This window comes from Vigna umbellata, chromosome 6 (genome assembly GCF_029865625.1).
Source record: "Vigna umbellata cultivar VRB3 chromosome 6, Vumbellata_1.0, whole genome shotgun sequence".
Lineage (NCBI taxonomy): Eukaryota > Viridiplantae > Streptophyta > Magnoliopsida > Fabales > Fabaceae > Vigna > Vigna umbellata.
The window spans coordinates 25,459,171-25,472,724 of NC_142170.1; the positions used below are offsets into that span (position 1 = coordinate 25,459,171).

General features: G+C 33.7%; 1 protein-coding gene across 1 annotated transcript; it reads right to left on the minus strand.

Moving 5' to 3' along the window:
• Positions 1 to 5,441: 5,441 nt before the first annotated feature.
• On the minus strand, positions 5,442 to 12,871 carry LOC148197051 (uncharacterized). Its single transcript, XM_088093587.1, has 3 exons — positions 11,786 to 12,871; positions 10,489 to 11,200; positions 5,442 to 5,470 (listed from the first exon to the last, which is right to left on the minus strand). Exons 1-3 carry the CDS (start codon positions 12,869 to 12,871, stop codon positions 5,442 to 5,444), a joined length of 1,827 nt encoding a protein of 608 aa, XP_087949713.1.
• Between the last annotated feature and the right edge of the window lie 683 nt (positions 12,872 to 13,554).

The window sequence follows — 13,554 nt, forward strand, 5'->3', positions numbered from 1 at the left end:
TATTATTGACTCATATGATATATGGCATGCTAGGATTAATTGAATCATCTTCTTTCTATGTTATGAAATTAAAACAACTAGGATTAATTAATATGCATGATAAATAGAGTAGTAAATGTGATATATGTGTAGAATCTAAAATAACTAAGAAAACATGTTTTGCTGTAGAACGCCAAACTGAATTGTTAGGGTTAATTCATACTGATCTAGCTGATTTGAAACAAACAATGTCTAGAGGAGGTAAAAATTATTTTGTGACTTTTATAGATGATTATTCTAGATACACCAAAGTATACTTAATCAAACATAAAGATGAAGCTTTTGATGTTTTTCTTACCTATAAAGCAGAAGTAGAAAATCAATTAAATAAGAAAATTAAGAGGATTAGATCAGATAGAGGTGGTGAGTATGTGTTATTTAATGACTATTGTGTTAAAGAAGGTATCATCCATGAAGTAACCCCACCATATTCACCTAAGTCTAATGGAGTAGCTGAGAGAAAGAATAGAACTCTTAAGGAGATGATGAATGCTATGCTTATTAGTTCTAGTGCACCTGATAACCTTTGGGGAGAAGCCTTGCTTACTGCGTGTTTTTTACAAAATAGAATACCTCACAAGAAAACTGGTAAAACTCCGTATGAGCTGTGGAGAGGTTATCAACCTAACCTTAAATATTTAAGAGTGTGGGGGTGCCTAGCTAAGGTGATGTTACCCGATCCTAAGAAAAGGAAAATAGGCTCTAAAACCTCTGATTGTATGTTCTTAGGCTATGCTGAACATAGTGCTGCCTATAGGTTTCTAGTTCTTAAAAGTGATACACTTGAAAGAAATTCTATAATGGAGACGAAAAATGCTGAGTTTTTTGAACATGTTTTTCCTTTAAAGGTTAGTGAGACGTCTCAACCTATAGAAAATAATAATAATAGTGATGCCTTGTGTGAGGAATTAAGAAGAAGTAAAAGACAAAGGAAGGAAACTTCATTTGGTAATGATTTCTATACCTATCTAGTTGATAATGATCCAAGTAACTTTGTAGAAGCCATTAGTGCTCCTGATGCAAAATAGTGGGATAAAGCCATTAAGACTGAAATTGAATCAATTCAGAAAAATAATACTTGGACCTTAGTAGATTTGCCTAAAGGAGCAAAACCCATTGGTTGTAAGTGGATCTTTAAGAAAAAGTATCATCCTGATGGATCTATAGAGAAGTATAAGGCAAGATTAGTAGCAAAAGGTTTTACTCAAAAACCCAACATAGATTACTTTGATACTTTTGCCCTTGTGACTAGGATTTCCTCTATTCGAGTTCTGTTAGCCTTAGCAGCAATCCATAAGCTAGTGATACACCAGATGGATGTTAAAACTGCCTTTCTAAATGGTGATTTAAAAGAGGAAATTTATATGACTCAACCTGAAGGGTGTGTTGTACCTGGTCAAGAGAATAAGGTATGTAAACTTTTAAAATCTTTGTATGGATTGAAACAAGCACCAAAACAATGGCATGAAAAACTAGATAATGTATTGTTATGTGATGATTTTTCACCTAATGATGCTGATAAATGTGTGTACTCTAAATTTGAAAATGGTGATTGTGTCATTATATGTTTGTATGTGGATGACATGTTAATTTTTGGTACATGCAATGAGATTGTTACTAGAACTACATTATTTCTAGGGTCGAACTTTGAAATGAAAGACATGGGTGAAGCCAACGTAATTTTAGGTGTTAGAATCATAAGGAAGGGAGATAGTATATTACTATCCCAAGAACAATACATTGAGAAACTTCTTAAGAAGTTTGGGTATTATGATTTCAAACCCGTGAGTACCCCTTATGATGCTAACTCTAAATTAATGAAAAATAGAGGAGAATCATTATCTCAGCCTCAGTATGCCCAGATAATTGGGAGCTTACTGCACTTGATGAGCTTTTCTAGACCCGATATTGCTTATGCAGTAGGTAGACTAAGTAGGTACACTCAATGTCTAAATCAAGAACATTGGGATGCACTTTCCAGGCTTATGAGATACTTAAGAGGTTCAATGGATTATGGCATTGAATATAGTGGATTTCCCGCTGTACTAGAAGGGTATAGTGATGCTAACTGGATCTCTGATTCAGATGAGATAAAATCCACTAGTGGTTATGTATTCACACTAGGGGGTGGTGCGATTACATGGAGATCTTCCAGACAAACTATTATTGCAAGATCAACAATGGAATCTGAGTTTGTCGCTCTTGAGATGACTGGAAGTGAGACTAAGTGGTTGAAAAACTTCTTAGCAAACATTCCACTAGGAATGAAACCAACCCCATCAGTGTCAATACACTGTGATTGTCAATCGGCAATAGCTATAGCTAAAAACAAAAATTACAATGGAAAGAATAGACATATTCAATTGAGACACAATTTGGTGAAGCAGTTGCTAAAGAGTGGAACTATTTCCATTGACTATGTGAAGTCAGAACGGGATCTAGCAGATCCTCTGACAAAACCCCTGGGAAGACAAATGATATTAGAAACATCGAGGGGAATGAGACTTAAGCCACTTGCAAACAAACAAGTGATGGTAACCCAACCTTTGTGATTGGAGATCCCATGAATAAGGTTCATATGGGTAAAAACAAGTCACCTGTTAGTTCTGATAGCACTAATTTGATTTTAAATCAAATATGTCCATTCCTATGGTGTGTGTGAAAGTGCTAGAGACTGCATTATTGAGAGGTTAAACTTTGTAATTAATCAAAGCTTTTAATGATCTTCATATCCCTTATGGGTGGTGTACGAATTGCAGCATACACTTGATGAAATCACCTATATGAGTGTCAAGTGGGGCCGCTTGCATGAGATCTTGGCATGATCTCTAGAGCACTCATGAATACCGGGCAAGCGCATGGCCCAGTAAGCGCAACACAGCGATATCAGTAAGGATTGTGGGGGTGTAATGTGATTGATAAACCTCTAACACACTCAAGTGTCTTTGGTTCATATAGCTTGCTATACCAACTACACTATGTGTTAAGTTTCTTGATCTAGGACTGGTTCATATAGCTTGTTATACTAGCTCTGATGCATTACATCTTATAAAACCCATGATTTTTCTTCTTTTCTTTCTTTCAACCATTGTTTCTTATCTTTTGCAATATGTGGGGGATTGTTGTAAAACCTGTATTGCAAAAGATCTTTCTTCCGTAGTTTGTGCATGCTGAAGAATCGGAAGATTCAGTTTTTTTGGAGTGGTTTTGACCATGTGCTCTGTAGCCTTCCTAGGTATTGAGCTTCCAACATCTTTCGCAAGCTAGGGGCTGCCAACGTTCATTTTGCAACGTTTTAATTAATTAAAATATTATTTTTCTAAAAGATATTTTGGATTTTTGGATCATGGGCTTGATCCATGAACTCTATAAATAGGGAGCTCCTCCTCCATTCTAAGACACACAAAATTTCATTCTTTCTTATTCTCCTCTTTTCTGAGTTTCATTCTCTAGCTCTTTTTCTCTTCTAAAATTATTCTGGGTTATTCTTATACTCTATTTAGAGTTCCTTGCTAGTTCTGAGACCCTTAGAAATTTCTGAGAAGTTCTTGTTGTATCCTGGGGACTTGCGCAATACACCGCGGATAAGTCCTTAAGGGCAGTGATCTACACGCCTCAGGAAGTATTTTGTTCGTGATCTTTATTCTACTATTGTCAGGTTATACAACAGAATGTGCATGAAACCATTTATAATATAAATATATGTTCCTCTTTTAATTTTTTAAGATTTACTTTAAAAAAAAGAATATATCATAACTTTTTAGTGTAAAACAGACAATAACTTATATGAAAGCAGCTAATTAAGCACAATATTTTTACTGTTAAATATTTATGATACATAAAAAGACAAGACATTTATGAGAATATAAAATTATTTTTTTATCTCAATAATATCTTTTATCGTCAACGGCCAAATAAAACATTAATGAAAGTATAAGTTTTAGATCTTACGATGTGGCACACAATGCAACAAAAATTAAATTAAGATATAAGATGACTATCACAGTATAAATACTCTGTGTATACTGAATTATTTATTTGAACGTTTAATGCCTTATTACAATAAATATTTTTAAACGGTGAATTCATAAATAAAAAGAAATCATATTTATAAAAATATTTATAAAACTGAGATCTTAAATGGTTTGAGTTTTTAATATATTAGATCAATCACATGGTTGAAACTAAAGATTATAACTAATCCAAATCTGATTCTAATATTAATGTTTGATTTGAAGTTCTTAGCACTAAGTTTATTGCATATACTCCTTTTAGTGTTTGGTGGTTCTTTTACACTTTCATCATGGAAAAAAAAACATCTTTATAAATGGTAAATGCTTATAAACAAAATGTTTGACTAAAAGACACACGATTTTACCATTTATGTCAACTAATGTTTGTTATTGAAACTAAAATGAATTGACTAGAATAATATAAGTAAATAATTAAATAAATTTAACAAAATCTTAATTCTACTATTCATTTTAATTATATTACTAGAATTTATTCATTTTAATTTAACAAAATCTTAATTCTTCATTTCTCAAAGTAAATTTAACCAAAAAAATGAAACTCGTTCATAGAAGGTTCATTTTGGGCCATCCTATAAATGCTGGTCCAATGCTCTTGTTGTTATACTCCGTTAGACCCATCTGGTTTTTTAATTAAGAGTAAGTATGATAAATTTTTAATAAAAATTATAAAAATGTCAGATAAATATTATAATGATTAATAAATTTATCTATAGATTAAAATATAAAATTACTTTATAATATCTATATATCGACTATATTGTTTTAATTAAAATTATTTTGTAGCTGATTCTAATAGGCTTTTTTTGTGGCTTGTATAATCAGTATATTTCCTTTCTGTTATTTCTCCAACTCCTAGTTTTAGGCACACTCCAACTCCTAGTTTTAGGCACACTTTCTTGACATTGTTTCGTTTTTTTCAGAATAAAATTGAATACCCTTTAGGTATGATAAACTTTACGTGTTTAACTTTAACTCTATTTTTGACTTAACAGTCGTCTATCATTGTGTCTCGATATTTTGACTTAGTTGTTTTTCTGTTTCTTAAAATCCTAAGTGTTTTCCTAAGGTTTTCTTATGTTGGAGATTTTGGTTGAGTCTTATATTTCTTCCTGTGGTATTTCCAGATTATTATTTCGTTTAATGTTATTTGGTTAAACTTCAAAACATAAGAGCGTTTAGGCATATAAACAATTTTGTCTTAACAATCTCCTCCTTTTTTATGAACTTTCGCTTTCGTTTTCATTTTTTATGGGCTATAAAATGGTTGAACTTGTTGACTTTGTTTGTTGTTCACACACCATATACATCCAAACTTAGGGTAAAATCAATTGTATATTCAAAACAACTCCAAATGACCTAGAAATTTGTTCAAAGCACCAAAATATCATGAGAAGTTCCTACACAAAATTTTAGATCAAAATTCAAAGTCTAAGTATATGGAATATTTTTGCAAAGTTTGAAAAAAAAGAAAGAAAAAAACAAAATAAATTGACAAAAAATAAAATACAGTTTTTTTTATAATCTAGAAGGAACCACGCTCTACCATAGTCTTGGAATGTTTTTTCATCCCAAATTGATATATAATAATGTCAAATTTGCCAACCAGAAAAAAAGTTATGGTCGTTTAAGATCTACAGCAACAACTCACTTTCCAAATAATTTTTGAACTTCAGATGAAGCCATAGTAAGTACTCTTGGGATTTTTTCCCTAAAATAGGGGTTCCGTGGTAAAAAATTTTTAACCAAAAATAACTACTATAACTATCAAAACAAAAAATTACAAATAAATAGTCAATATACACTACTCATTATAACATCATTCACTTGTGATAACTTTATTTTATAGTTTATAGTTCATACCAATTTGAAAATGAGTTCTGAATATATTAAATGCCAAAACTAAGCTACATTTGCTAGTTTTCTACTTTTCGGGTTTGATAAAACTATAAAAATGGATAATTGTTTATTAGAAAAAAACAGAGGAGGGACGTTGAAAAATTATATTTTTTAACATTAACTAATGTCGGAAAATGACAATTTTTTATGTCAATTGACGTCTTTTTTTACTTCCAATGTCAATCAACATCTTCCATTATAACATCGGTATTTTTTTAATGTTAAAAATCGAAAATAACATACGTTAAAACTTTTTTTTAATAATGAAAGAAATTACATTTGCTAAGAATAATAGTATGAACATTTTAAAGTAGTTTGCTTCCGCGATTAAGGATTTTCTTTTTTGTAAAGATTTAGTAAATTAAAGCTTTTAATAATCAAAATCGTAAGAAAATATATCAGAATACATAATATACTTGCTTCATGTTAAAAAATTTCAAATCCCAATGAAATAACATCCTGCATAAAAGGAAAGACATGTAAAAAAAGATAAAATTATGTCTATATGAAATGCAATTTCATGAAAGACCACAAGAGAAAGATTCATTCGGTGTTCTGAAGGTGGAGGTTGGTGCATATATGCGCTTTCAAATTGTGCATTTTGTAAGGATATTGAAAAACTGCTTGAAGGATGAAAGTTGATCAAGTGACCTCTGATCTCTTGCATAGATTGTGTTTGAAAATAAAAGACATGGTACTCTAGATGGTTTGACCAAAGAGAGGCAACCCATTGATAGTGTTGATCACCTAAATAATTTCTTGATCCCACAAACCATAATATGTAACAAGGGAATGCTAATTTCAGTGTGTCTTACATTAGGGGAAGTAATTGAAGAACTAGCAGCCGAAACATTGAAATGTGGATTAAGGATAAAATTGGAGTATCTATGTTAAAATTTGGTTGGTATCTATCGCGATGTGTCATTCTTTGCATTATCCCACAAATAAAAATAATTAGAAAAAATAACAATGAACTTTGTAGCCATAATCATCCTCATTAATCAACTAAAACTGAAAAAAAGGAGAACAAACACTAATAGATAAATAACGTATAAGGTCACGCGTTCAACGTTTAACCATTTAATAACCAACTTTAAAAATGACATGTGACATTTTTGTAAATAAATGCAATTATTAGACGTCGTTTAGAACTTTAATTTGACGTCAATTTGTTATAAGACGTCAAATATTGAGAAGTCTGACGTCCTATTGGAAAAATTTTACAAAAATGTTTGGCCCGAAGGTGAAAATATACTTATGTATGTCGTCAAAAGGTTATAAAACGTCAAATGCCCTAGCGTTAGACGTCAAAAGGTTAGTGTATTCAATAAAAATTTGAGCTTTTCTCTGCTCAAACTTTTCTCGAACGAAGTTTGACGGTCATTACATGTAATATTTCTTTCATTTGATACAAATGTTTGTTAATTAACTACTTTAGGTATGATTTTCGTTTGTTTTGACCGATTATTTTCATGTTCTTGCCCTTCATAGTCGCATTTTGCTTTCTCTCTCACGGGTCACAACACTTTAATTCGATGAACCCACCTTTTGAAAGTTAGTTTTCGTTTTCGTTTTGAAGAACTTCTTTGCACTAGTAAAAAAACTGGTTTTAAACTCACGTTATAGGCACCGGTTTAGGTGAAACCGAAGCTTATTAAAATACGGTGACATTTTTGTAGTTTAAGCAAACTTATACGTCTCGGTTTAAAATCAACCAAAGCATATAAGACATATTACCTCGGTTAAAGAACCGACCGAAGCCTAAAAGCCCACATGTCCCCTGACAGTCTTTGAAATTTGAATTCTGTGCAGAGCCTATGGCTTCGGTTCGTTCAGAACCAGTACGAAATAGTGTTTATGCCTCGGTTTAAATGGAAACCGAGGTATATATGTTAGAAAAAGCTGACAAAATAGTATTTCCTGAGGCGTGTAGAGTCACTGTCCTTAAGGACTTATCCGCGGTGTGTTGCGCAAGTCCCCCAGGATACAACAGGAACTTCTCAGAATGTTTGAGGATCTCAGAACTAGCAAGGAACTCTAAACAGAGTATAAGAAAAACCCAGAATATTTTTAGAAGAGAGAAAGAGCTAAAGAAAGAAATTCAGAGAAGAAAAGAATAAGAGAGACTGAATTTTGGTGTGTCTTGAAATGAAGGAAGAGTTCTCTATTTATAGAGCTAGGAAAGAATCAAATAATTAAAAGAAATTAAAAACCATAAATAATTTAATTAAAATAAATTTGCACGTTTGAAAGAATATGAACGTTGCCATCCAACGTTCCAAACATTAAAGCTTACCATTTAATGTTTTTAACCACACATTAACTTTTGCAATAATATAATATTAATATATTATAACAATCCCCCACATATTGCAAAAGAAGTTGAAAGAAAATAGTCTTTGACTCAAATAGTTCAAACACTAAAAGAGAATAAGAAACTTTTATTCTGGGTATCATAGGATGTAATGCATCAGAGCTGGTATAGCAAGCTATATGAACCAGTCTTAGATTTAGAAACTTAACACACAATGTAGTTGGTATAGCAAGCTATATGAACCAAAGACATTTGACGTGTGTTAGAGGTTTATCAATCACAATACACCCCCACAATCCTTACTGTTATCGCTGTGTTGCGCTTACTAGGCCATGCGCGTGCCCGGTATTCATGAATGCTTTAGAGATCATGTCTAGATCTCATGCAAGCGGCCCCACTTGACACTCATATAGGTGATTTCATCAAGTGTATGCTGCAAATCATACACCACCCATAAGGGATATGAAAATCATTAAAACTTTGTTTAAGACAAAATTCTATCATCGTATAGAATTTTAATGACAAAGTTTATCCTCTCATAATGCAGTCTCTAGCACTTTCACACACACACCATAGGAATGGACATAATTGATTAAAATCAATTTAGTGCTATCAGAACTAACAAGTGACTTGTTTTTACCCATATGAACCTTATTCACGGGATCTCCAATCACAAAGGTTGGGTTACCATCACTTGTTTGTTTGCAAGTGGCTTAAGTCCCATTCCCCTCGATGTTTCTAATATCATTTGTCTTCCCATGGGTTTTGTCAGAGGATCTGCTAGATTCCGTTCTGACTTCACATAATCAATGGAAATAGTTCCACTCTTTAGCAGCTGCTTCACCAAATTGTGTCTCAATTGAATATGTCTATTCTTTCCATTGTAATTTTTGTTTTTAGCTATAGCTATTGCCGATTGGCAATCACAGTGTATTGACACAGATGTGGTTGGTTTCATTCCTAGTGGAATGTTTGCTAAGAAGTTTTTCAACCACTCAGCCTCACTACCAGCCATCTCAAGAGCGACAAACTCATATTCCATTGTTGATCTTGCAATAATTGTTTGTCTGGCTGATCTCCATGTAATCGTACCACCCCCAAGTGTGAATACATAACCACTAGTGGATTTTGTCTCATCTGAATCAAAGATCCAATTAGCATCACTGTACCCTTCTAGTACAGCGGGAAATCCACTATATTCAATGGCATAATCCATTGAACCTCTTAAGTATCTCATAAGCCTAGCAAGTGCATCCCAATGTTCCTGATTTGGACATTGAGTGTACCTACTTAGTCTACCTACTGCATAAGCAATATCAGGTCTAGAAAAGCTCATCAAGTGCAGTAAGCTCCCAATTATCTGGGCATACTGAGGCTGAGATAATGATTCTCCTCTATTTTTCATTAATTTAGAGTTAGCATCATAAGGGGTACTCACTGGTTTTAAGTCATAAAACCCAAACTTCTTAAGAAGTTTCTCAATGTATTGTTCTTGAGATAGTAATATACTATCTCCCTTCCTTATGATTCTAATACCTAAAATCACATTGGCTTCACCCATGTCTTTCATTTCAAATTTTGATCCTAGAAACAATTTAGTTCTAGCGACAATCTCATTGCATGTACCAAAGATTAACATGTCATCCACATACAAGCATATAATGACACAATCATCATTTTCAAACTTAGAGTACACACATTTATCAGCATCATTAGGTGAAAACCCATCACAAAGCAACACATTATCAAGTTTTTCATGCCATTGTTTTGGTGCTTGTTTCAACCCATATAAGGATTTTAAGAGTTTGCATACTTTATCCTCTTGACCAGGTACAACACACCCTTCAGGTTGAGTCATATAAATTTCCTCCTCTAAATCACCATTCAAAAAGGCTGTTTTAACATCCATCTGATGTATCACTAGTTTATGGATAGCTGCTAGGGCTAACAACACTCGAACAGAGGAAATCCTAGTCACTGGAGCAAAAGTATCAAAGTAATCTATGTTGGGTTTTTGAGTAAAACCTTTTGCTACTAATCTTGCCTTATATTTCTCTATGGATCCATCAGGGTGATACTTTTTCTTAAAGATCCACTTACAACCAATGGGTTTTGCTCCTTTAGGCAAATCTACTAAAGTCCAAGTATTGTTTTTCTGAATTGATTCAATTTCAGTCCTAATGGCCTTATCCCACTGTTTTACACCAGGAGCACTAGTAGCTTCTATAAAGCTTATTGGATCATTATCAACAAGATAAGTATAAAAGTCATCTCCAAAGGAAGTTTCCTTTCTCTGCCTTTTGCTTCTTCTCAAATCCTCATTTATGGTATTACTATTATCATTATCATCAACAGGTTGAGACATCTCACTAACCTTTAAGGGAAACACGTATTCAAAAAATTCAGCATTTTTTGTCTCCATTATAGAATTTCTCTCAAGTATGTTACTTTTAACAACTAGAAACCTATATGCAGCACTATGTTCAGCATAACCTAAGAACATACAATCAGAGGTTTTAGATCCTATTTTCCTTTTCTTAGGATCAGGTAACATCACCTTAGCTAAGCACCCCCACACCCTTAAATATTTAAGGTTAGGTTGGTAACCTTTCCACAACTCATAAGGAGTTTTACCGGTTTTCTTATGGGGTATTCTATTTTGTAAAAAACATGCAGTAAGCAAGGCTTCTCCCCAAAGGTTATCAGGTGCACCAGAACTAACAAGCATAGCATTCATCATTTCCTTAAGGGTTCTATTTTTCCTCTCAGCTACTCCATTAGACTCAGGTGAATATGGTGGGGTCACTTCATGTATTATTCCTTCTTTAACACAATAGTCATTAAAAAGCACATACTCACCACCTCTATCTGATCTAATCCTTTTAATTTTCTTATTCAACTGATTTTCTACTCCTGCCTTATAGGTTAAAAAAACATCAAAGGCTTCATCTTTATGTTTGATTAAGTAAACTTTGGTATATCTAGAATAATCATCTATAAAGGTCACAAAATAATTTTTACCTCCTCTAGACATGATTTGTTTCATATCAGCTAGATCAGTATGAATTAACTCTAATAGCTCAGTTTGGCGTTCTACAGAAAAACATGTTTTCTTTGTTAATTTAGATTCTACACATATATCACATTTTATACTCAATTTATCATGCATATTAATCAATCCTAGTCGTTGTAATTTCAAAACATACGAAGAATTCACATGTCCTAATCTAGCATGCCATATATCATACGAGTCAACAATATAAGCAGAAGAACTTGATTCATTAATATTTTCAGAAACATTTAGAATGAAGAGTCCTTGATCACAATATCCCTTCCCCACGAACACATTATTTTTTGTCATGATGATCTTGTCCGACTCAAATGACACTTTAACCCCCACCTTTCCCAATAGTGCTACAGAGATTAAATTAACTCTGATTGATGGCACATGTAGCACATCACTCAAGGCTAGAGTCTTTCCAGATGTGAGCTTGAGAAGAACTTTTCCTTTTCCTAGAACAGGAGTGGTCCTGGAATCACCGAGGTAGACGTGTTCTTCTCCATCCCCTACACTAGTGTAAGAGGTAAAAGCACTTTTGTTTGCACAAATATGCCTAGTAGCACCAGAGTCTACTACCCACTTGCTCATCAGATTCACTTGAGAAACGACCGCAGCAATAATGTCATCTCCTTCGGCTATATTGGCCCTAGGAGGATTGTCGTTTCTCGCTCTACGCCTGCACTGTGGTGCATGATGGCCTGGCTTCCCACATACGAAGCAATTTCCTTTCTTTTTAAAGGTGGGTTTAGATTCATGGGGACGAGATTTAAGAAAATTATTTTTCTTTTTGTGATCAGGTTTGTATTCGTACCTTTTTGGAGCAGGTTTTACTTCTACCATATTTGCTTTCGCAGATAAAGCTTTGGCCCTTGTAGTAGCAGACTCCTTCCTGTTGGTATCTTCAATTATTATGTGTGTAATGAGTTCTGGTAGAGACATTTGCTTGTGTCTGTGTTTCAACTGTTGTTTGTAATCTGTCCAGGATGGAGGCAATTTCTCGATCAGAAGTTCTGAAACAAATTCATCCGGTAGTAGAATGTTTTCTGCTTTGATGTCTTCAAGCAACTTGTGGTATTCATTGATTTGAGTTTTTATGTCCTTGTCTTCAATCATTTCCCAACGGTAGTAATTTCCTATGACGAATCTTTGTCTGACGACATCTTCGGCAGTGTATTTGAGAATCAACGAGTCCCAAATGTCCTTTGCTTCCTTGTAGGAACAGTACACATCGAACAAATCATTAGAAAGTGCACTAAGCAGAGTGTGTCGGCATACCTTGTTCGCGTAAGTCCACTCTTCAACTAGTTTTGAGTTTGAAGGAATAGTGGAGTCGGGCTTCGGAGATGAAAGAGCAGCAACAACTCCATACATGTCTAAAAGGGTGGAAACGTGTTCTTGCCAGCGTCGGAAGTTCTGTCCAGAGAAAATCTCGATTTTTGACACGTCCGGAAGAGATTTTGCGAAGACTGTCTGGGTTCCGGAAGCAATGGTTTGGCTCTCTGAAGGGATGTTGTTGATGTCAGCCATAAGTCCTTAAGATTGTTAGAAAAAGCTGACAAAATAGTATTTCCTGAGGCGTGTAGAGTCACTGTCCTTAAGGACTTATCCGCGGTGTGTTGCGCAAGTCCCCCAGGATACAACAGGAACTTCTCAGAATGTCTGAGGATCTCAGAACTAGCAAGGAACTCTAAACAGAGTATAAGAAAAACCCAGAATATTTTTAGAAGAGAGAAAGAGCTAAAGAAAGAAATTCAGAGAAGAAAAGAATAAGAGAGACTGAATTTTGGTATGTCTTGAAATGAAGGAAGAGTTCTCTATTTATAGAGCTAGGAAAGAATCAAATAATTAAAAGAAATTAAAAACCATAAATAATTTAATTAAAATAAATTTGCACGTTTGAAAGAATATGAACGTTGCCACCCAACGTTCCAAACATTAAAGCTTACCATTTAATGTTTTTAACCACACATTAACTTTTGCAATAATATAATATTAATATATTATAACAATATAATCATTTTATATTTTTTTTTTCATTTTTTTCTGAGGACTATATGCCTCGGTCAGGTGTAGAACCGAGACCTATATGCATGTATTGTTTCGGGAGAGAGAGAACCGAGTCATATGTGCACGTATCTTAACCAAAAAAACGTAACCTTTCATTTCCTTCTTCCTCCAGATCTGACTCCCACCCTCGCTCCCTCGCTCTC